The 25,097-nt window shown below is 37.2% G+C and overlaps 1 protein-coding gene across 1 annotated transcript in view; it reads right to left on the bottom strand.

The window, feature by feature from the left end:
• Nucleotides 1–846: 846 nt before the first annotated feature.
• naa25 (N-alpha-acetyltransferase 25, NatB auxiliary subunit) overlaps nt 847–25,097 on the bottom strand; it is a 29,871-nt gene continuing 5,620 nt past the window's right edge. The window contains exons 3-24 of the mRNA XM_079861177.1: nt 22,605–22,743; nt 22,364–22,482; nt 19,945–20,019; nt 19,716–19,823; nt 19,556–19,634; nt 16,643–16,754; nt 16,419–16,508; nt 15,183–15,355; nt 14,983–15,095; nt 12,918–13,125; nt 12,385–12,474; nt 12,121–12,301; nt 9,490–9,589; nt 9,222–9,373; nt 9,008–9,133; nt 7,567–7,810; nt 4,910–5,039; nt 4,572–4,637; nt 4,189–4,286; nt 3,997–4,107; nt 3,752–3,898; nt 847–1,013 (exon numbers count right to left, since the gene is read on the bottom strand). Coding sequence (XP_079717303.1) covers nt 891–1,013; nt 3,752–3,898; nt 3,997–4,107; nt 4,189–4,286; nt 4,572–4,637; nt 4,910–5,039; nt 7,567–7,810; nt 9,008–9,133; nt 9,222–9,373; nt 9,490–9,589; nt 12,121–12,301; nt 12,385–12,474; nt 12,918–13,125; nt 14,983–15,095; nt 15,183–15,355; nt 16,419–16,508; nt 16,643–16,754; nt 19,556–19,634; nt 19,716–19,823; nt 19,945–20,019; nt 22,364–22,482; nt 22,605–22,743 — 2,784 coding nt within the window. The 3' untranslated portion in view covers nt 847–890. The remainder of the gene's footprint in view (nt 1,014–3,751; nt 3,899–3,996; nt 4,108–4,188; nt 4,287–4,571; nt 4,638–4,909; nt 5,040–7,566; nt 7,811–9,007; nt 9,134–9,221; nt 9,374–9,489; nt 9,590–12,120; nt 12,302–12,384; nt 12,475–12,917; nt 13,126–14,982; nt 15,096–15,182; nt 15,356–16,418; nt 16,509–16,642; nt 16,755–19,555; nt 19,635–19,715; nt 19,824–19,944; nt 20,020–22,363; nt 22,483–22,604; nt 22,744–25,097) is intronic.

The raw sequence follows: 25,097 nt of genomic DNA, 5'->3' as shown, positions 1-25,097 counted from the left end.
AGACAAAACCATTCATCCGCCATTTTAAGCATAAAATTAAATTTTTAAACTGATTGAATGAATGTTTTTTATCATCAATCAATCAATCAATTTTTAACCAAAGTACACAAACTTTCCCAAACCTCACCATGTCTTTCAAGTAGCATTCAATGCTACATTGACATATTTATTACCGATTTCGAACAAACCATCGGGAAAGCTACATTTCAAACGCTTGTGGCTCAAGTAAAGTCATTTGGAATATATATATAAAGAAACATCGTAATAGAAGCACCCAAAGCATCCGGATACTCGCACCACCACCCCACCGAAAGTTTGCGCAAAATCTCCTCGGGACCAATTTAGCTCTTGGCTGGTCGTGCGTCGCGAACGGCTACATAAACGTGTCGCAGTGTGTCAGTCTGGAAGTTAGCTTCTTACGTTACGGAGTAGCACCGGTAGGGGGAATACGGATCGTCAGGAGGGGTTTCGCGAGGTCTAGGGCTGGGAAGTGAGAGAGACAATAACGCAAGACATCGACAAAAGGACAAAGCAGTTCACTTTAATTCGCCAAGGAGTTCTCGTTGATATTCTTAATCTTCACACTATGTACAATAATTTATAGCAGTGCTTCTAAAATTGCTTATTCATTTGCCTATGTAGTTTTTCTAGGGATATGAAGTTACGTTTCCATTTAAAAGTGCCGCTGGGAGCACAGTAGATGCTTGTGCTGAAGCCGTTGTTGAACTTTACAGTGTGCCTGTATCTGAACGTGAGTAAAGAGACGGATAAATAGGAAGAGAGGGAGATCTCGACCAGCTGAGTTCACAGACTGAGTTAGGGACCGAGGACGCCGTCGCATGGAGCCGTGCGGGTCAGGGACCGGATCGGATGGTGGATCGATGGAGCGCTCAGATCTTGAGGGATTTCAACGTGTCCACTCTCTTCTTCAACAGTTCCCCGATCTCCTGCAGTGAACGCAGGTAGCTGCTCTGCACCTTATCCATGGCGCTCTTCGTGAAGGTCCCCTCCGCCTGAGTGAAGCGAGAAAACAGCGGTCAGAAACATGCTAAACAGACTCTTCGACTTCGTACTTGCTTTATGCAATTTATAGGACAAGGAATTCCAAGAATGTTCCTAAGTGCAATTCTTGAAAATGAAGCTCTAATAGTTTCTCAAAAACAGTTTAAGAAGAAAATGGCATGCTTTGTTTCTTGGTACTCGCTGAACAACACTTCTAAGGCAATGTTTTTGTGGTTTGGCAGTGTTATTTTTAAAGAGCCTTGATGCGTCCAAGATCTAATACTTCCCTACTATATAGTATGCGAAGAACAGTACACCAACAACAGCGTACTATGTCCGAATACAGTATTCGAAAAGTACCCGGATGACCTTCTACTTCCTGTGAGATTCTGAAGTGCACATTGGATGGACACTTTACTATCCCATGAGCCCAAGGGAGAGGATTTATAAAAAGCAGTGACGCGATGGTAGGACACGTGACAGTAACAACATGGTGGATGTAGTACGTCCAAATTTCATTCATACCATCCATATTCATACAATTTCTGGAAATAGGTAATCTTATGTTTGACTGTTAGCATTTTTGGGCTCGCCATCTTTAACATTACACTCTGTCACGCTATATTTCTTGGCTGCTTAAAGGGATATTTCACCGCTGGAAAGATGAATGTGTATTTAAATTGGGTCATTTATGTAGTAGAAATGTGAAATTATTTTAGAAGTTGGTGCCTTCTAGACTGAGAAAAGCCAGAAAATGTGTTTTTGGCTCATGTGGATGAAAGACAACAACTCCCAGAATGCACTTGCTTCGCTGCCCTACGAGGCCACGCCCAAGCCGTTACAGAGGGCAGTATCGGGAGAAATGATACAGCTAGGCTACTAGTCGACTCGAAACTGAAAAGACGGCGTTTTATCGTGAGATCCCCCTATGGGCGGGTTGAAGACATGCGGAACGAGCTCCTCCTACTGGCTGGAGTCTCTCGCCTCTGGACAAAAGAGCCTCTGATGACGATAAATGATGATTTTTGCATCATCTGAGGCTTTTTTCCAGACACACAATACAGAAATCTCTCGTCTCAGGGGGACATGAGGGAGGGAAGCACGGCCATTCGATAATACTACCGGGTTTCTACTGATACAAAGCTCAATGCTAATCGGTGAAGTATCCCTTTAATGAGAGTTGTTTGATGACTCCGCTGCGTTTATCAGTCCTGGGGGAAACACTCGATTGACACGTATATGGCGCTCCCTATTGTTGCGGGTGTATTATTGACTTTATTATGTATTTTTGTATCATGTAAAAGTTTGGATGCCGAATATAAGACAAATCCATTTTTTCAGATGCATTTCCAAGAAGAAAAACATCATCTTATATTCAGAACAATACAGTTTTTGAAAATATTAATGAATTATTGTAATAGTCAGAGATGCACGATATATCGGCCACCATATCGGTCGATATATGTACATTTTTAATGTTATCGGCTTGGTAAGAAAATTTAGTCGATATATTAAAGCCGATAAATAATGTATTATTTCCTTCAGCTGAGACTCTTCAGATGCGCACTGTTCAACATGATGGTTTTGAATTGCTTAAAATATGATTGGAATCACTTCAAAAAAAGGAAAATACAGTTCAGTGCAACATGTGCAGCGCAAGACTGTCATATCAGCTACATGAAATAATGAGAAAATCATTATTATAAGCCGCTTTCCGACCGGAGGAACCTTTTCACAGTTCCTAGAACTATTGGCTAAAGTACCCGGATGTCGGCGTGTTCGCACCGCAGGAACTAGGAACGATTTTAGTTCTAGGAACTCCATTTGGAGGAACTAATTTGGGTCCTACTTCAGAGTCAGTCTAAACCAGCACTATAGGAACTACCCGTGACGTTAGTGTACGCTGATGACCGAACGCACGTGGAACACCAGCACCTGCCATTTTTAAAACAGCTAGAATATAAACACACAGATTATAGCCTATATATTTACTCCATAAACTAACTATACAAACATGGAAAACAGTGATAGATGGGTCTCTAAACCTTTATGCTGAAGAGAAAATCCAACGCAACTTTGAGGGGACCAAGCCAAACATGATTATGTATTTCTGCTCAGCTAGCAACACTGGACATCAACTACACGGCATAGGCTAATAACCTTTTTTCATACTGTCTACTTTCTATAACAGTTCTATCTAATAAGATATTAAACAGTACTGTTAGACAGATCGCTAAATAATAAACACAGAGAATGCGAGCATTGTTTGCTCTGGCGTTCTCAGCGCCGCCAAAATAAAGGTCCGTCGCGCCGTCAAAATAAAAGTCACCATGCTTGCGTCACTCCCTTACCCCTCCTACCAGTTCCTATGGCCAGTGCGAACGCAAACAGCAAACCCGAGTTTGGGGGAAAGTAGTTCTTAGAACTGTTTAGAAGTGGACCGTTCCTATAACTAAGTTCCTGTAACTACTTGGTCGGAAAGCGGCTATAGTGTGCTTGAGACATGGCTTTTAAATGGTGAGACTTTTGTTTTTGTAATCAGGCTCTCAAAAATGAAAGAATTTTTTTTATTTAGATTCATCGGCCAATATATCGGTTATCGGCTTTCAAATATAAAGAATTATCGGTGTCAGCCAAAATTTTCATATTGGTGCATCCCTAATAATAGAGCATAAATTCCACTGGAGCAGACTTTAAAGTCTGGCTTTTTGAGACAATCGGGCCCAAAGCAGTCTCTGAAGTCACTCGCCTCAGACTGAGTGTGTCCCTGGAGACTGAGGGCCCCCAGCTTCAGGGCCGTCAGGCTGATCTCCTGGCTCTTGATGAGCTCCAGGGCCTGGTTCAGGAGACTCTGCAAGCTCCCGCTGAACTCCTGGAAGGCCGAGATCACCACCGGCTGTGCGGGAGACACAAATCAGCGCATAAACAAGAGTGACCCACATTCCCTCCAACCCTACACTTCATAAATATTGACTCCGCTTCCGTTACCATTACCGTTACAGCGCTGGCTTCTTTTTTCTTTTTCTTCTTCTTCTGTAAACTAGACTTTAAGGGCCGGAGGACGCTTCCACAGTAATGAGACACCCATATGACGATACAAATGGTCTGGAAAGAAGAGTTAAGAATGAATTATTTTCTAAAGAGAGCTGTGCATTCTCTTAAATTCTTAAACGGCGAGAGACTCACTTCAACAAAGTAGACTAGATTCTCCAGTAAAAAGGGTTGTGTCTTGGTTTGAGCATCTTTAACTTCTAATAGATCACCTTTACATTTTTCCAACATATCTGGATAAGCATACAGAAAAAGAGTCGACATAAAACCATTTGCATGACATTTCACTTTTGTAATAAGACTTTTTTTGATTGGATATTGAAAGGGAGCTTATTATTATTTTTCCTGCCCACATTGACTTACATCAGCAGAAAATAAATAATTTCAGAAGCATAGTTATTTCATTTTAATGAAAGAAAAGAAACAAAATTGTCATCCAATGAACTTTAAAAATGTGACAAATGAAATATGAGAAAAAATATTGAAGTTATTTTAAATACGTTGAGTCCGTGACATACCTTGAAGTTGTACTGCTAAAGACTTGAAAAGATTTGATATTTGTGTCTGAAGCTCTGTTGAGTCGTCTGAAAATACAAAAGACAAATTTATGAATGTATATAAATAAGTAAAATTAAATTACATATTAAAAATAATATAACAATACATGACAAATATATAATATAATTATTTTAATAGTTGAAATTTTTTTCCAGGCCGGGAAATCACAATTTGAATCAATTAAATATCATGATTGTAGCAAAATAAATTTGCTAATAACTGCCATGAAATCATAAAGGATTGCTAGGCAAATGGACGCTTTCTAGAAGATCTGCTGTAGTAAACTGAAGTAACGAACCCAGACCGGTGTTCTCGAGCTCCTGGAGGTGTAGAGGGAGCTGTAGGGACGAGAGCTGACACTGACAGCAACCGCTGGAGAGAGCCTGAGCCAGCCGAGACGACACGGGACCCAGAAACGGGTACTGATGCTGTCCAACACAACACACAGGTCAGAGAACAACACTGGCTACTGGTCTACACACTACAGGGGCTTTACATGACACAACACTAGGGCATATTTCTCAATACTTAGGTGTCACTTTTTCAAACATTCAGCTGGGCACAGCAGTAAATTTCACATTTGTTTCACATTAAAGGGGGGGTGAAATGCTATTTCATGCATACTGAGTTTTTTACACTGGTAAAGAGTTGGATTCCCATGCTAAACATGGACAAAGTTTCAAAAACTAAGTTGTACGTTTGAAGGAGTATTTTTGTTCCAAAAATACTCCTTCCGGTTTGTCACAAGTTTCGGAAAGTTTTTTTCGAGTATGGCTCTGTCTTACGTATGATAGGGCGGAATTTCCTTATATGGGTCCTAAGGGCACTTCTCCGGTAAGATCGCGGCCGCGCGCGCACTCGTAGACCAGAGCAAGAGAGTGAAAGCAGTTCGCCATCAAAGCGCCCTGCCCGGCTTTTGGGAAGTCAATGTCACCAAAGAAGTGTGTTTTTGGTTGCCAGGGCAAGACAACCCTGCACAGATTCCCAAAGAACCCAGCGTTAAGGAACCCGTGGATGGAGTTTGTTTTCCTGAGCATAAACGGAGTTGTGTAACTGTTAGACTGTTTGTTCCCTGCATTTCGACGATGATTGTTTTATAAACAAAGCCCATATCGACGGATTTGCAGATCGTCTAATGCTTAAGGATCGAGCAGTCACAATGATAAAGGTTCGCGGTCGTGCGTTGGAACCGGGCGGTGAGTAAAACTGTTTGTTGAACAAATGTCTGTGTGTTGTCACTAGCTTGGCGCGTTAGCACAGCTAAGCTTCGCCCACAGGGCCCGCCCCCAGCCGCTCGTTTTTTTCCGGAAAGACTCGGTACAGTCTATCTTTCTGTTAAAAATTTAATAAAACAAAAGACTTTTTGGAGATATGAAGGATGCAATATTACTCTATAGGTACTCAAGATTAACAGGAGATTGAGTGAAAATGAGCATTTCACCCCCCCTTTAAAATATGAGGAAAATATTTTATGTTTTTTAATATTTAAATATATGAGGAAAAAACAAAACACTAAACTCGTTTCAGGTATTTATAATGACAAAATTATTTACCAGAAAAGGCAAAGTACAGCTACAGGTTTTAACTATGCACAAAAAAATACATAGAAAACCAAGAAGTTCATAGGAAAAAGCATACATCGACTACAACATAATCGGTTATTCATATTTCATTGGTTCCCTCTTGTTTTTGCATGTGTTCATAATTCCTTTGTATGACAGTCTGGACCAATGTGAGAGTCATCACCACAAATAAAACAAACAATCGACTCAACTACGCAATATGGTTACAAAATCTATAACACATTTTAATAATATTTGAATGAAGGGTGAATGTCAATTTTCCGAGGTAATGAAATTTAAAGACTACAACTACATCCTATTGTTTTGATAGCATTTCATTTTTTAGATTTTGAATATATTTAAATATGATATTACTGTAGAAATGTAGCAAATTTCAAACAAAAGTATTGTTGTTATGGGTTGAACTTTGAAGTTTAACAATATGTAAACATGCAAATTGGCCTGTAGGTACGCAGTTTTGGTTGTGGTTATGTCTCAGTGAGAAAGAAATTCATGTAATTTGAAAGATGTAGTCACTGAATGCATTTTGTGCTAAACAATGGACAATGATCCACAGCTACACTGATGTTTGAAAAAGTGAGCATTGAGAAATGAGTCCTTCGATTGTAAAAAATAAATAAATAAATAAAATAATTCTAATTTTTGCTACAACAAATTGCACAACCCAGCAGAAAATATGGTAAAAGGCTATGCAAAACAACAAAACTCAGAGCCTGAACATATTTGATGATGCATATGCAGTTATTTTGGACCAATGAGATGATAAATTCACTACCCAACACAATTCGACTGAAATAGAAATTGGTTATTATAACTTAAAGGAATTATTTTAGTTATGATCTTTTAAAGATTATTCTGAAGAATTTGAATTCTTAACTTTTGTCTCGAGAACATTAAGAAATATTTCTGGGAATAAAATAATAAATAAAATAAAATTTCCTTAAGTTTGAAAAAGATTTTTTTTAAGAATCATATTGCTTTTGATAACTAAAATAATATTAAATCTAAATATTAGATGAAAAACTTGACCCTAAAAAATTTAATCAAAATTAGAAATACTAAGTGAAATAAATAAAATGAATAGAAATATTTTTAAAAAATTATATCAAAATAACAAAAGCACAAAAAAAAAAAAAAAAAAAAAAAAAATTGAAGGAAGACTAAAAGTATAAAAATGTAAGTTTAGTCAATTTAAATAAATACTATAATAGTATATAAACAACACTGGACAAGACTTGATGCTGATAGTCAAAACTCTGGCTTTTTGATATCAATCAGGAGCTACTTAACACAATTCGACTGAAATAGAAATAAAGCAACTGATAAAAAACACGTTAACTGCATTCGCTAAACGGTCTCTAGCGGTTCTGACCTGCAGCTGTTTTTCCGTGAACTGCGTGGCCTGGTTTAGCGTGTTTTCAAGCTGAGAGAGCAGTGACAGTAGAAAAGATGGTTTGGCTGCCACTCCGTTTTCAGTTGTCTTCTCCGAGTTACGCGGTGCCGGCGGGTGAGACATCGTGGAGACGCAGCCAATCAGACGCAGAGTAAGAGACCGCAACCTCAGCCACAGGGTCTCATCCTCGAGAGAGCGCTGCTTGTGCTCCTCGTTCAGCTGCCTACAATTCGTGATCAATATTATCATTATTGAAACATGAATGCTCAAAGAGGCTCTATTATGCCCTTTTTCAAAGACTTGATGCTCTACTAGAACAGGTTTTCCTGCTTGAATGTTGATTATTTTCCCTCATATTCTCCATTGTTGCAGCTCCTCTCTTCCCAGTCTGTCAGTAACGCTCTGTTTAGTTCCTGTCTCAATGAAGCCCCTCCTTCTGAAAAGCACACTGTGCTCTGATTGGTCAGCTGGATCAGTGTGTTGTAATTGGTCAAGCGCTTCGAGTGTGTTTGGGAAATGTCCCGCCCCTTACCATAACCGCCAGTTTAACACTACTAACTCAACCAGGCCCCGCCCCTTTATTCTGCATATTAATTATTTAAATGAGGAATATTGTGACATGTTCGTTCCCGGAAGAAACTCAAGACTACAATGGAGGCGTTTCAGGGAGTTCAGAAACACTGACACTGATATAGAGAAGAACTGCAACGTTACACACTAATGAAAATTGAACATGAACAAAAGCACAATAGGTCCTCTTTAAAGGGATAGTTCACTTTGAAATTAAATTTTGGTATGTTTTAGCTTACCTCAAGGGCATCCAAGATGTAGGTGTCTTTTTTTCCGCAGTAGTTTCAGTTTTGATAATTTTTAGGTCAAACCGTTCTTGTCTGACAGTCATATAATGCAGGTCTATGGTCACTGTCTCAAAGAGCATGCACAGAGTCCAAATTAAACAATTCCCCATCGTAAGTACACATTGATGGCCTAAGACACGAAACGAGCGGTTTGTGTGAGAAAACGTACAGTATTTATATCGTTTTTACCTCTTACACACAGCCACGTCCAAGTGATCTGCGGGCGCATCCTGGTGTGTGACGTGTGCGCAGACTGGTGCATAGATATATATACACTAGATGTTGCATAAAATACATTCGTTCCAATGAACTGCCGTAGCCAAGGCGACGTCTAGTGTATATATATCTATGCACCAGTCTGCGAGGGGGTGACCATAGACCTGCATTATCTGACTGTCGGACAAGAACGGTTTGACCTAAAAATATCAAAAAAACTACTGCGGAAACAAAGACACCTACATCTTGGATGCCCTTGAGGTAAGCTAAAACATACCAAAATTTAATTTCAAAGTGAACTATCCCTTTAAAATGTTTGTTAGTCCGGGAGGTTTGTCTCCACGTACCGGTCTTTAGGGTTCCAGGCGACGAGAACAGTCAGGTCGCGGTTGTCCCTTAAGTTGTCCCACGGGATGTCGTCCTCTTCCGGACACAGAGACATTGATTTCACGCTCTCCTCTAGAGGAGATGATCTGTGCAATAAAAAGAAGACAAAAACAATGAAACCTACAGAATAATCCCACCTGTGACGACTATACATGACAGGTAACGATGACTTACAGGTCGGCTTCCAGGAAGAGGTCGAGCAGCATCCTCTCTGTGCGCACCTGGGCAAAGTGCAGCGAATGATTGAGTCGGTTTCTGAAGGCGATGAACTCTGGGATTTTCTCAAAAGCACCATACTTATATGCTTGAATAATGTATTCTGAGGTCTGCAGGAACAAACACACGGCAGAAGCACGAGCGTGAGGAAATGATGACAGAACGGCCATTTTGATTCTGTACATAAATGAAAACATCTTTAAAAAGAAGAACAACTATGACGTACATCTTTCTGGTTTGAGTGAAAAAACCTGAGGGAGAAGTTACAAGACTGGGAAGCAGCAGCAAACTGGCCCAAAGACTCTGCATAGCGGGTCAATAAATACCTGGACAAGGACAGAACCAAAAGAACAGCTTTAGCATGGGTGATATTTGACAAGGAACCCTTGAAAAAAACAAAAAACAAAACACACACACACAAAATAAAAACCAATAACACAATGCATGCTAGTACATTTAACTTAAGGCATACTGTGATGTACTAAAATAATTCCAAGACTTTATTTTATATACTGGGATTTGATCATGAAAAGTAGACTATGATATTATTAGCTCAATAACTGTAAAGTTCTTGTTTATTTTATATTGGATAAAAATTCAGTATATTTTTTTTTTTCTTTTTTTTTTACTTTTCATTGGTACACAAACAATACATTTAAAAAACATTTTGTTGGTGTATTTAATTTTCAATTTATCACAAAATTAAGCTTATTCACCAGTGTTGTTATTGTTTACTAAAACTAAAATGCTATTGCTATTTGGAATTCTAAATATTAGCCTTTAACTTAAACTTGTTTTATTTCAGTTTTCGAAGCACTAAAATTACTGACACTAAAAAAATTAAATGAGCTTGAAAATTAAAAATGCTAATAAATACTATGTTATATAAACAATACTAAATCAACACTGTTCCTCATCTGCATCTGAGTTACATGGTGAAGTTATTGCGTACTTTCATACATGTTTTTTCTCAGTTTTGATGTGCACAAATATGTACTGGAAAGTGTATATTTTAGATGGTATTACTAGTTTTTCAATATTTTTGTTAATTTTTAATATACTGCATGTATTTAATTATTATGTCCTATAACTTGCATCTTGCAAAAGAACTGCTCTTTAAAATTTAGAATAAGATGCACTGATGAATTGTGCACAATAAGACCAAGAACATATATTCAAAACACATATATTGCGAAACGTTTAATTGTAATTAAATTAATTTAAAGACAAAGACACAATTTGTTCATTAAACCACTGTTAAAAAAGAAAAGAAAAAAATAAGCAATTTTTATTTTTTTACTGGTGCAAAAATTCTATTAATTTTGTTGGCGTATTTAATTTCCAATTTATCACAAAATAAAACTTATTCACCAGTGTTGTTATTGTTACCTAAAACTAAAATGCTATTGTTAATTAAAATAAAGCTTAAATAAAATAAATAGTAAAAATATTAGCCTTTTAACTTCAACTTTAAATTGTTTTATTTCAGTTTTCGAAGCACTAAAATTACTGACACAAAAAAAAAAAGGAAACGAGTTCAATAGAAATGTATAAAACTAACAGAAAAAACATCAAAAAATTACTAAAACTGAAAATATAAAAGGTAATTAAAAATGCTAATAAATACTGTTATATAAACAATACTAAATCAACACTGTTCCTAACCTGCATCTGAGCTACATGGTGAAGTTATTGCGTACTTTCATATATGTTTTTTTCTCAGTTTTGATGTGCACAAATATGAACTGGAAAGTGTATATTTTAGATGGTATTACTAGTTTTTCAATATTTTTGTTAATTTTTAATATACTTCATGTATTTAATTATTATGTCCTATAACTTGCATCTTGCAAAAGAACTGCTCTTTAAAATTTAGAATAAGATGCACTGATGAATTGTGCACAATAAGACCAAGAACATATATTCAAAACACATATATTGCAAAACGCTTAATTGTAATTAAATTAATTTAAAGACAAAGACACAATTTGTTCATTAAACCACTGTTAAAAAAGAAAAGAAAAAAATAAGCAATTTTTTTTTTTTACTGGTGCAAAAATTCTATTAATTTTGTTGGTGTATCAATACCTGTAAAGTTCTTGTTTATTTTATATTGGATAAAAATTCAGTATATTTTTTTTTCTTTTTTTTTTTTTTACTTTTCATTGGTACACAAACAATACATTTAAAAAACATTTTGTTGGTGTATTTAATTTTCAATTTATCACAAAATAAAACTTATTCACCAGTGTTGTTATTGTTACCTAAAACTAAAATGCTATTGTTAATTAAAATAAAGCTTAAATAAAATAAATAGTAAAAATATTAGCCTTTTAACTTCAACTTTAAATTGTTTTATTTCAGTTTTCGAAGCACTAAAATTACTGACACTAAAAAAAAGGAAACGAGTTCAATAGAAATATATAAAACTAAAAGAAAAAAACATCACAAAATTACTAAAACTGAAAATATAAAAGGTAATTAAAAATGCTAATAAATACTATGTTATATAAACAATACTAAATCAACACTGTTCCTCCCCTGCATCTGAGTTACATGGTTAAGTAATTGCGTACTTTCATACATGTTTTTTCTCAGTTTTGATGTGCACAAATATGAACTGGAAAGTGTATATTTTAAATGGTATTACTAGTTTTTCAATATTTTTGTTCATTTTTAATATACTTCATGTATTCAATTATGATGTCCTAAAACTTGCATCTTTAAAATTCAGAATAAGATGCACTGATGAATTGTGCACAATAAGACCAAGAACATGTATTAAAAAAATCTATTTAATGCCATCTTTAACATATTAATAAAAGGCATTTATTTCCCGTAGTCGCTCTGTTCTTACCCTATGGTGTCGTGCTGGACGTGTTTGGCATCCAGGCTGGAGTAAAGATCTACCACCGGCTCAAAAGCCCCCAGACGGCAGTACAGAAGCAAAAGCAGCAGTTTGAACTGAGCATTGGAGGAACTGTGGGAGAGACCTTCTTCTAACATCCCCATAGACTGCCACAACATGTTCTGATCGCCTACAACACAGACACCGCACTCGCTCATCAATAACATGACAGGTTTGAGTAAAACAGACTCTGAAAATGAGAAGCACACGTACCCGTCTCCAACCACAGGTCTATATAGACATGAGCCGCCATGAGACAGTACATATCTGAGAACTGGAGCTCTGTTTTTAAACAGGACTTCCCTAGAGCAGAAATGAAACAGGAAATTATAACACCGCTGTAAATTTTTCTAAATGTCATAATCATTGGTTAACAAACAAGTATTCATTACTTCAATGAACTCATTGTTTCTGCCTTTATTTCATTGTTTAAATTAATATATTTTTAGCTAACTGTGATTTTGTATATGTACATTTCTGAAATACGTAACTAAGATCACTCTAAATTGTAATGTGGACTCATGCAATGCTTTGAAACGATGTGTATTGTGAAAAGCGCGATACAAATAAATGTAAATTGAAAACAGATCATTATAGGTCCGTTAAAATATATCAATGTGAAATGTTTAATAGAAAATATGACTAGTGCTTGCCGTGGAAAATATAAGAGGCTGGCATTATCAGAGATTGTGTCATTTAAAAAGGAAGAAGTTATAATAGTCCAACCTGCCTATTCATCTGCTTACCGAACTGTAAGCCGTGTCGGTAATGCGCCTTCAGTTCTTTGATGAGGCCCAGTTTGCCGTCGGTGTTGAGCGCATGCTGGAGACCCAGACAGCGGCTGAGCTGCGTCACACACAGATGTCTCTGCAGAGCCCGAGTGTCTCCTGGGAGCGCGAACCCATCCTCTCCAGGAGCGAGCAGCGGCACGGCCTCCATTAGCCTGTTGATGAACTGAGACAGTCGCAAGAAAATTGGAAACATTCGAGAACATCTCGTCCTGTCTAAGTGGTCTGTTCTTAAAGGGATACTTCACCGATTAGCATTGAGCTTTGTATCAGTAGAAACCCGTTAGTATTTTCGAGTGACCGTGCTTCCCTCCCTCATGTCCCCGAGAGAGACGAGAGATTTCTGTATTGTGTGTCTGGAAAAAAAACTCTGATGACGCAAAAATCGCTTTTCTGTCCAGAGGCGAGAGACTCCAGCCAGTAGGAGGAGCTCGTCCCGCATGTCTTCAACCCGCCCATAGGGGGATCTCACCATAAAACGCCGTCTTTTCAGTTTCGAGTCGACTAGTAGCCTAGCTGTATCATTTCTCCCGACACTGCCCTCTGTAACCGGTAGGCGTGGCCTCATTGGGCAGCGAAGCAAGTGCATTCTGGGAGTTGTTGTCTTTCATCCACATGAGCCAAAAATACATTTTCTGGCTTTTCTCAGTCTAGAAGGCACCAACTTCTAAAATAATTTCACATTTCTACTACATAAATGACCCAATTTAAATACACATTCATCTTTCCAGCGGTGAAATATCCCTTTAAATACAAAAAGCTGAAAAAAAAAAGAGTGTGATAATGTACAAGTAAGGGTATACCTATAAATGTATGCATGCATATATACATACACGCACACATATACAACTGAGACATATATACACACTACCTTTGTATGTTTTTGAAAGTCTCTTATGCTCACCAAGGCTGCATTTATTTAATAATAAATAGTCAAAACAGTAATATTGATGAATATTATTACAAGTTAAATTGTACAATTTAAACTGTTTATTATATTAATATACTGTAAAATGTAATTCATTCCTGTAATCAAACTTAAAACAATCTTACCATTAACAAATTATAATAAATGTCATATTTACCTGTGGCCTGTCTAACAGGTAGGAAACTGAAAGTTATCGAACATTTTACAGTCTTAACTGCATAAATTATGAATTAAACAGATTAATCTTTATTAAAGCTAAAATTTTCTGTTACACTTGTTCTTTGATTAACATTAACGACAGACATGACAGCAACTGCTTTATTAGGCTGGTGTGACTAAGATCTGCCGCTGCTGACAGAGAAGCGGATCTGACGCACATCTCATTTTCTCTCAAATCATTAAAGGGTTAGTTCACCCAAAAATGAAAATCCTGTCAGTAATTACTCATCCTCAACCCCGTAAGACTTTCGTTCATCTCCTGAACACAAATCAAGATATTTTTGATGAAATCTGAGAGCTGTCTCACTCCTCCATAGGCTTCTCTGTAATCGAGATCTGCCATCCTAGAAAAGTTAGTAACATTGTTAAAATAGTCCAAGTGACTACAGTGGCTCAACCTTAAGTTTATCAAGCGACGAGAATACTTTTTGTTACACTACGTGAACTCACTCAAAGAAACACACAGAAGAAAATTAATAGTTGAATAAAGTCGTTATTTTTGGGGTTTTTTTGCACAAAAAGTATTCTCGTCGCTTGATAAACTTAAGGTTGAACCACTGTAGTCACTTGGACTATATTAACGATGTTACTAACTTTTCTAGGATGGCAGATCTCGATTACAGAGAAGCCTATGGAGGAGTGAGACAGCTCTCAGATTTCATCAAAAATATCTTGATTTGTGTTCTGAAGATGAACGAAAGTCTTACGGGGTTGGAACAACATGAGGGAGAGTAAGTACACAATTTTCATTTTTGGGTGAACTAACCCTTTAAGTTCATTTAAGATGTTATTTAACTAATTTAAGACTGCATAACACGTTAATTTGGTCAGCCCTAAATATATATATGAAAAATATGCATTGCATCTTGTGCTAACCTGCACATGTTGGTCAGGTGCGAGTAGGTCCAGAAAGATCTTAAGGTCTGTGATGCAACTTGGCTTGTCTCCAAACTTCACAAAGAACTGGAACATGAGCTCAAGAGGTTCACCTGCGTCAGGGTGGGAAAACACGTCAGAAACACACAGCAAACATACAGCCTGTGCCGTGAGTAAACCGTCAGGATCCAATCCTGTACCTAGCTGTTGCACTTCAGGAACGCTGCGCTCTCTGAGCCGTCTGATGAGCTCCAGACAGGCCAGGTACGGTCCTCTCAGATGCTTCGACTCCTTCGCATCTTCTGTGGCCAGTCGCTCCTTCATGAAGCTGATGGACTGAGCCACGGAGGCGTGCACCTCTCCTTCTGAAGAACTGCAACACAGAGAGAAACAACACAGCATGCATGAGAACATGAGACAGGATGTGTTCACAATGGCACACTACTTTCTAGTATGCAGTACGTATACTTGTTAGGGCTGCACGATTAATCGTATTTTAATCGCGATAACGATATCTGCCTCTCTCGATTCATTTTAAAAAATCGTCGCGATATTTGCCCGCTCGTTTTTTATCCTGAAAACGCTTTTTTTTTTATTAGACATTTGCATTATCTTGCATTGTTAACAAGTCCCCACTAGCATTGATGTTTGTGGTTGCCAGATCTAAATAGCTTAAATTTCCCAAATCACCCAAAAAGAGCTTTTCTCTTACATTTTATGCCCAGTATTTTACTTAATCTGTGCAATCTGGCAACCCTGCGCGCGCGCTCTACACTGCGGAAAAAGCACTGATCTCCACAGCGATATTTTGTTTCCATGAAATCGTTATACAGCCAGTCAGTTTCTTCACAAGCCACTTGTGCTGCTTGTGTGACTAAATCTGTTTCTAAATGAGTTTTGTTTAAGATTTTACCAGTTTTCATGATGTGAATCAGTTCAAAACGACAGCCACTGACAGTTTTCAGTGTGTATCAACAAGTAGACTATTTTTCTTTGCAGTACGAATTTGCTGAGCGATCTGGATCTGTACTTTGTCTCATTTGCAACCGAAATGTGTCGCTTTGAAGATCTAATGTGAAGACGCATCACAAAGCGCAGTTAACGGCTATATATATATATATATATATATATATATATATATATATATATATATATATATATATATATATATATATAAACCGTTAACTGTCTCTTCTCTTTCTCTGTAGTTTCTCAAATGAGAATCGTGATTAATTATCGCGATTATAATTTTGAGCAAAATAATCGTGATTATCAGTTTAACCATTATCGTGCAGCCCTATATACTGTGCTCAATATTGATGAAATACCTGTATCACCGACAGGCAGTTTACAATGCAGTGTACTTGACCTTCCATTTCCAGTGTGGAAAATGCTTTCCCAGCTAAATATTTGCATGCAATTAACTTTTTACGTACTGAGCTCCTTCCTGTGGAGGCGTCCAGCTCTGATCAATGAGGTGGAACAAAGAGTCAAAATATAGCAAGTAGAACTGCCAGTCATCAGGGCTGCAGAAAGAAACAAAATCTACCGATTAACACCTTACGTAGCAGAAATTCAATACTAAACTAGAACAACCTCACTCTGAAGTAGCCATTTATGTTCAAGGAACAGAAAGTCAGCTGATGAGTAGTGGACTCACTTCTTCAGGAGCAGTTTGCAGGACAGCGCGTTGCACTCGGCCCAGCGCTCCAGACGGCGATACAGCATCATGCATTTGTTCTCACGGCTCTGCAGTTCACTGGTCAGCTTCTCTGAGGGAGAAAAACACAAAGCTAAATGACTGAGAGGCCAGGCACGGCGTTAGAGGCCAGGCACACTTTTTAACAGGCCCACCCAAAACGTTTCTTTAAAAAAAAAACTTGTAATATATTCTAATTTTGTCAAGAATTATAAAAAAATCGTCAATAAGCTCATAATTTGTGCTAAAATAGTCTAAATGTTTAGTTTTAAAAACAATTTTAAAAAGCTGGTTATGTCTATTTTGATGTTTGTAGGTCCGTCCTATGCAGCGAAACTTTTTACAATGCAACAAAATATTTAAAGAGCATCAAGCTATTAAAATCTATATTATGTATACGCACAGATAATATAACAGTATATTAGTCAGTCATTTTTATTAGGTTAAACAGTGATTGGATAACGTTTTTAACGTTTTTAATTTAAGGCCCACCCACAATTGGTCTGGCCCATCCAAACTGGAATCCTGGCGCCATGCCTGTGAGAGGCATTAAAAAAAATAAACTGGAAGGTTTGCACATTCTTCGCAATACAAATGTGAACAGAAATGTTAATGGTAGAAGCATAGTACACCCCAAATCTTTGGATTTTTTTTCCCCCTCACTTTATTTCGAGTTTCTCCACATAAACAAAAAAACATCATACAATTACAGACACCATTGATTGATATCTTATCTGTACTCAGCGGACTATAATGGATCCGTGCGTCAGGTCTTAAAGTGACAGCAGCCTAATATTCCTGCTACCAAATTATGAGATGGTATTAAAAATATCTATATGGCAGTTTTTCCCCCATGGTATCGATGTCAAAATTGTGGCCATGAAAATGCTGAGTGGCTAGTTACTTTGGAAAACCACTAGTCTCAGTGGCTGGAGAGCAAAAGAGTTGAAATCAAGCCCTGTCTGTACTTGTATATTATTTAGCATAGTAGTTTTTGGTTCGGTATCAAAATTGGAATCGAGAATTGTGAAATTTCAATAGTATCTGAAATGTGTTGTCATAACTTTATTTATTACGGTTGCATGGTTCAAACACATTAGAAAACATATATAACATACATATTTACAATAACACAATATTTATTGATTACTTTTTTGTGGTGAGGACCGAAAAGAAAAACAAATCTTAGCGTTGAGCCCTGTTGACAGTAATATTTCGTAACATTATAAATGTCTTTACTGTCTTTCTGATCAATTTAATGTATTTTTTTGCTGAATAAAGTATTCATTTCTTAAAAAAAAAAATCTTTCCCAGACTTAAACTGTAGTGTATGTGTATATATATATATATATATTAGGGGTGGCACGGTTCACAAAACCCACGGTTCGGTTCGTATCACGGTTTTAGGGTCACGGTTTTCGGTTCTGTACGGTTCTTGTTGTTATTTTTTCTTTTAACCTTTAACACACTGCAAAAATTAACTTCAGCATATGATATATAACTTAATTATCTAATTATTTATTTCATAAATGGGGCATGTTTGCAAAACGCAGCTTCTCATTTCCCATTTCGAAGTGATATAGTGAGCGAGTGAGCGGTTACCGTGAGGAAACTTTCAGTGGCCCTGGAGGTCCATCCATCTGTAGTGAGAGCTACGTGGGCTGTGTCGGACAGTTCTTTGTCAATTTCTCCTCGTGTCTCGTCATCATAGGCGTAATTTGCGGGTGGGACATTTCCCCACCATTTTTTGCCAGGGTCGATATTTACCCCACCACTTTTGAAACATCTCGCGGCACGGATGTACCAATACAAATAAATAAAGCATCTGCAGTTAACTAGCAAAGTATTATTTTCGTTCGTTTGTTAAATAAGAAGCAATCTAGCGCTGAAAGGTTTTTTTTTTTTTTTTAAATCAAGTGATCAAAGTACTCGTTGCCGCTGCGATCAGTGGCGCTGGTACAGTGTTCTCTTGTGGCTCGCGCACACGCCGCACAGTCTACACTGAGACGCGCGCTTCAATCCGTTGTGGAGACTCTCTATTCTTTCCGATGAAATCATAACAAAATTCACACAAATCTGTCCCTGCTTGATATACAACCACTGATAAACATAATCGGTTTTGATGAAAAAGAAAAAAATATATACGAGTGTGGATTAGAACTCAGAACCTCTGACACACTTGGCAAAAGTTATTCCACTGGACCATTGAAGTAGCCTACATATGAGAAACAGTCGATCTATTTATTTATTCACGTGAAAAAACAGCATATAGTGGAGTAGATCTCATTAAATGTCTAAGTAAACCCAGTGCACTATTTAAATCGATTGCTGGACATCGTAATGTTATTCTGCATATCTGATTTATGATTTAGCATTGTATTAGCACGGGCACGAGGCTACATTGCGCATGCGTCGAACCGTGCTAACCGTGCGACGCACACACGCACCGAACCGAGACAAGCGAACCGTACGGTTCGGATGTTTTTTCATGTACCGTGCCACCCCTAATATATATATATATATATATATATATATATATATATATATATATATATATATATATATATATATATATATATAAAATTATATACACATATATATATATATATATATATGTGTGTGTGTGTAAATGTATATGTGTGTGTGTATATTTTCAACCTAATTATGTCTATGCACAATACAGGCTATTTTATACCAAAAATAGATTTGAACTATAACGTGCCTTTTACATGGAGTAAAAACACCAGGCATTTGTAACTGCTGTTCAGTTTTACATTCACATCATCTCTGGTAAATGACAGCAATACAAAGACATTCAACTGGAAATAATCCAGAATATTCCTTTGAACACCACACAATTTTTTTTCTCCTCACCTCCGAGTGGCCCCTGAACCACCTCCAGCGCCTCCACATATTTCCCCAAACGCTCCAAGATCATGAAGTACAGCTGGACCTGGAACAGCCAATGGAAAATACATCATAAACTTGAAAAGGCAGAAATAAACAGAAACAGATTATTGATAACACGTCCTACCTCAGCTTCTGCCTCTATTTTCTCCTCCTTAACCATTTTCTCCACCATACGCTCAGCTAACGGCAGGAACATGGTGTGAGAGAGCTTTTCGTCTTGTGCCGAGATGGCCTGAAACACACATGACGGGGCTGATGGAGAAACGTACTGATGGACATTGGAAAGGCAATTTTGCACATGTATTTTGTTCTGCATTGGTTCATATATTGTTTATGCAAGTGAGAAAACAAACCTGCATCACCAAGCTCATAACCGACCAGAAGTAATACGGGTTTTTGGGGACTATTTTATACAGCGCCATTCCAGCCTGTCAGAAAGTGAAGAGACAGAAACATCTTTCAACATAAACAATGATTTAGGAGATTCACGATTAATAATGCAGCTCCATTTAAACTGAAATCTCAATTTTAAATTGCGATTATCAAATTGCAACGGCTGCTATTTAATTAAATAAATACAGGTTGCATGAGTGAAGCGCAGCACTGTGTTCATTTACAAGCAAGTAGCTCATGATCTGGTGTTTGCTATGGAAGCTTGTTTCCGCCACAGAATAAAACATTTTAAAAGATAATTGCGACTTTTTATCTCACAATTGCGACTTTATTTCACCCAATGCTTACTTTATTTCACCCAATTCTGACTTTATTTCACCCAATTCTGACTTTATTTCACGCAATTCTGATTTTATGTCTCGCAATTCTGAGAAATAAAGTCAGAATTGGGTGAAATAAAGTCAGAATTGGGTGAAATAAAGTCAGAATTGGGTGAAATAAAGTCAGAATTGGGTGAAATAAAGTCGCAATTGCGTGAAATAAAGTTGCTTGTTATAAAGTCAGAATTCTGACATTTTTTCTCGCAATTGAGACTTTATATCTCGCAATTCTGACATCTTTTCTCAGAATTGTGAGATATAAAGTCCAATTCTAAGGAAAAAAAAGATATTTTTTTATACCTCAGAATAGTTTATATCTCCCAATTCTGACTTTATAACATGCTATTGAGACTAAGCAACTCTGACTTTATATCATGCAATTCTGACTTTATAACAAGCAATTGCGTAATATAAAGTCAGAATTGCGAGATATAAACATGCAATTCTGAGAAAAAAAGTCAGAATTTCAAGTATATTTCTCGCAATTGCGAATTTATATCTCATAATTCTGACTTTATAACCTGCTATTGCGACTTTATATCACGTAATTCTGAGATAAAAAGTCAGAACTGTGAGATGTAAACTCGCAATTGTGAGAAAAAAAAGTCAGAATTGTGAGATTAAAAAGTTGCAATTAGCTTTTTTATTTTTCACTCTGTGGCGGAAACAAGCTTTCAAAGTTTGCAGCATCTGTTCACAGTAAACGCTGCTCCACACAAACTCCATCTCCGCATCTGCTCAGTTTGAGGCGCTTGTTACATGGATTTGGAAAAGCAACATGCGCCAACCATCTTCCCAAAATTGCAATGCGCTTATAAAGCAGCTGTTGCCAATAAAAGAAAAGCTTTAAAGGGATATTTTACCCAAAAATGAAAATTCTGTCATCATTTACTAACAACTAAGTCCATACCTGTATGAATTATTTCTTCTGCTGAACACAAAAGAAGGTATTTTGAAGAATATGGGTAACAAAACAGTTGATGGATCCCATTGAGTTCCATAGTGTGGAAAAAAAATACTATGTAAGGCAACCATTTGGCAACACACATTCTTCGAAATATCTTCTTTTGTGTTCAGCAGAAGAAAGAAATTAATACAGGTTTGGAACAACTTGCAGGTGAGTAAATGACGACAGAATTTTAATTTTAGGGTGAACTGTCCCTTTAAGAGCTCCCTGCGGTTTTCCGCCAAAATAAGAGACCAATGATTTATCCTTTAAATTAAGGAAGTCATACATATAAGTACAATAAAAACCACTTTTTTATTTTATAGTGAAACATTTATTTTGTAATATAATAATATTTTATAGTAACTTTTTTGGCCAAACGCAGCCCTACAAAAAAGCACTTCAAACCTGGAGCAGTTTTTAAACCACATTTTTAAATCGCAATTGACCCTTCGCAGGGAGTTTGATTGACAGGCGATCTGACCAATCATAATCCGCCATTTTTGTCCGACAAAGCAGTCAGGAGAGTTAGTAGATTAACGTTAGAGGATTTGAACTTGAAAAACGGTGTGTGCTGACGTCTTTCCGCAGTTAAAACAACACTCCTCCTGATGTTCATTCATGTCTATTTGATGCTATGAATGAACTAGAAGGAAGAGATAATCGGTTCATGAGCAGCTTTAACTGAGCGATCTGTCAGACACATTAAAGAGCCACAAAACGGTATTTATTGTTTAAATTTCTTTAAAAAAATGACCAAATTTGAAAGTTGAGACTTTGTTTCATATCAAAGTAATCTGGTCTGTCCTGTCTGTCAGTGTCCTCTCCGCTCCGCGATGTGTGTTTCACTGTGTGAGAACATGGTGGGGCGTGAGAGAGGCGTGGCTTGTCGGACATAGCAACAGTAACTAAAGGGCCCGCCCCCTTTAGTTACTGTTGCTATGTCCGACAAGTCACCTTTGCGAACGGTCAATTGCAATTAGATCCCCTAAATTGGAAATTAAGCAGCCCTCCTGTAATGACTGATGACATGAGAGCGAACACAAACAGAACCTGTTGCATTTTCTTGTACTCTCCGACCCGAGCGTAGGCCATGAAGAGGTGAGAGTGGTACTCCTCGCTTGTTGGAACTTTCCGGACTGCGGCTTCATAAAGCTTGGTCACTAATTCGGCTACAGAGAGAAAAAGCACAAACGCAAGTTTTGAGGTATTAGTCCATTTGAATTCGCTTGTTCTGAATGGCTGAGATTCGGCTGCAGCATTTCAGTTCTGTGTCATTGCTTTTAACACTCACGCCGGTGCATTTCTCTGTAGAGGATAGTCAGTGCCTGCAGAGAGTTGTCATCTGTTGGTTCGAGAACGGCCACTTCCTGTGCCAGCGTGAAGGCTTCTTCCTGTCTGCCGGTGCGCTGCAGACCAATCGCCTTCAAGACCTGCAAATAAATGCATCCAGAGCTAATTTATCAATCTAGATGGTCAAATTCATAATTTTTTTTCGTTCTTAAACAACAATGCCTTTTGTGTCAACTGCTATCCACAGCGTCATGTGAAGTACAGCGTTAATCCATCAGTTCTGCTGATGCTTCGTGACAATTCGTTTAAGCGAGACATGGACACTGGAACCAATCGCAGCCTGAGCTGACCAGAGTGAAACAGTGTTTGCTAGGGCTGCACAATTAAGTTTAGTGTGTGATTATTACAGCAGTATGAACTGACCACAATATCTGAGGACTTTTAAGGTAATTTATGGTTGCCGTTTTATTCTATTTTAACCTGTTAAGCTTCACCAGTGCGTGGGCGCACTGAAGCGTTTTTTTATTTATATAGTTCAAAGTTAGAATTAATCAGATTTAATGTTATACCTTGACAAACTATACATCATTAAAAAGATATAATACTCAAGTTTCAGTATTTGACCACTATTGTATTCTGAGAAACTTATAGTGACAGTTATGTCTTAATTTGTGTCAGGAGTTATGAAATGAAAAAATGAGTCCATACCTTTAATATGAATTATGCACGTCAGCCGCTTTCATTCATAAAAAACTCCCGTGCTGTCGTCATGACAGCGATACACAAAACAACGTCCTTCAGGGCTTTTAGCTCAAAAATGTGCAAACTTGGAGAAATATTTATATATTCTCATAGATTCACGTCATATTTCTAAAGACAGGAATAATATTTATTGAATTTATACCCAAATGCGTCGATGTAATCATTATGATCGCTTCTTACTGAGATGTGCAGTGTTTTCAATTCATACCAATAGCCTGAGGGCGCTATATGCACAAAAAATAATCCATATATGGGACATGAAGAAGAGCCATAATCATGTGACATTCCAGGACGTCACTGCTACACACAAAGCTACAGAGATCGCTGTAATATGCAGATAAAAGATGTTTTGAAGACAATAAACATGTTTGCTATGATATTTGATTTGCCTGTGTTCTTCAAGCCATGCCAGGTATTTTATATTTTATATTATATTTATAATGTAATGCTAATCGATATAGACTTTATCATCGTGCATAAAACTATAAATAATGTTTTCTGTCTGATTTTTTTTTTATCTGAAGCCAAATTATATCACAGAAGATTATTTAAAACACTCGATTGCGTTATGAAGTAAGTTTGGAGCACAAACATGGTTTTAATCTCATAAATGGTCGTGTATTGATGGTGTGCTAAGCTAACATGCTAGCTAGCCCAGGTGCACCTGCCACCAGGGGTTATTCTTTTATGAATTTTGTTCTAAATAAGAATGCTTACTGATATGTTTTAGTGCATTTGACCACTATTTAGTGCACTTCAAATGTGAAGTGAGAACTTTGATAAAAGAAATTAGGGATTAAAACCCTGTGAATAGCCAGTCGTTAGTAACTATAATGCAGACAAAAGAAATGCATATTTCGAGCCATAACCAGGCTGGAGAGGTGTGAATGTGTGCAGGGGGAGACTGAGACTGAATGGGGCTCGTTTGCACCACAAAACAATAGAGACAAAAGACTGAATGGATGCTTAGACGACGACTAAACATCAGTAGCATTTTTAGAGTAGCCTAATCAAAATAAAGTCATGACATGATCTTGAAAAACATTTAACTAAATACAGAGTTTTAGACTTATTATCTTCATATTTTAAATATAACATGGTCAGACATGTGGCTTTAGCTGTAGTGCATTTCTAGATTGCTCCAGTGCCAACTTCAATTTTATTTTCATTAATATGTTTCATAAAAAAAAAATTCTAATAACTTTACAAAACTTTGAAGCTATTTAAAAAAAAAAAAATCATTATGACAATAATTAATTCTACATTTACAATAAACTACCAGGTGTCAGCTTTCAAATGAGATCATACTTGTGCTTTTAGTGCAAAGGGTTCATGAACTGTATCTGTTTCAGTTTGGGTATGTCATTTCTGGGGATTTTTCAAAAGTGGGGTTGCAGCTTAACAGGTTAAAGGGGTGGTATAATGCCCTTTTCACAAGATGTAAAATAAATCTCTGATGTCCCCAGAGTGTGTATGTGAAGTTTTAGCTCAAAATACCCCACATATTTTTATATAGCTTATTGAAGTTGTCACTTTTTGAGGAGGAGCAAAAACGCACCGTTTTTGTGTCTGTCCCTTTAAATGCAAATGAGCTGCTGCTCCCGGCACAGGGGGCGGAGCTTCAACAGCTCTTTCTTAGCAGCTTCGATTACCTCACACAGACATGGACTGAAAATTTCAAACACTTTTAGCCTTTTATGTTCAAACTGGAGTCAGACAATGATGGAGAGAC

Source organism: Squalius cephalus (genome assembly GCF_949319135.1).
Source record: "Squalius cephalus genome assembly, chromosome: 24".
NCBI lineage: Eukaryota > Metazoa > Chordata > Actinopteri > Cypriniformes > Leuciscidae > Squalius > Squalius cephalus.
The sequence above is the reverse complement of the archived record's forward strand: the minus strand, read 5'-3'. Positions and strand labels throughout refer to the sequence as shown.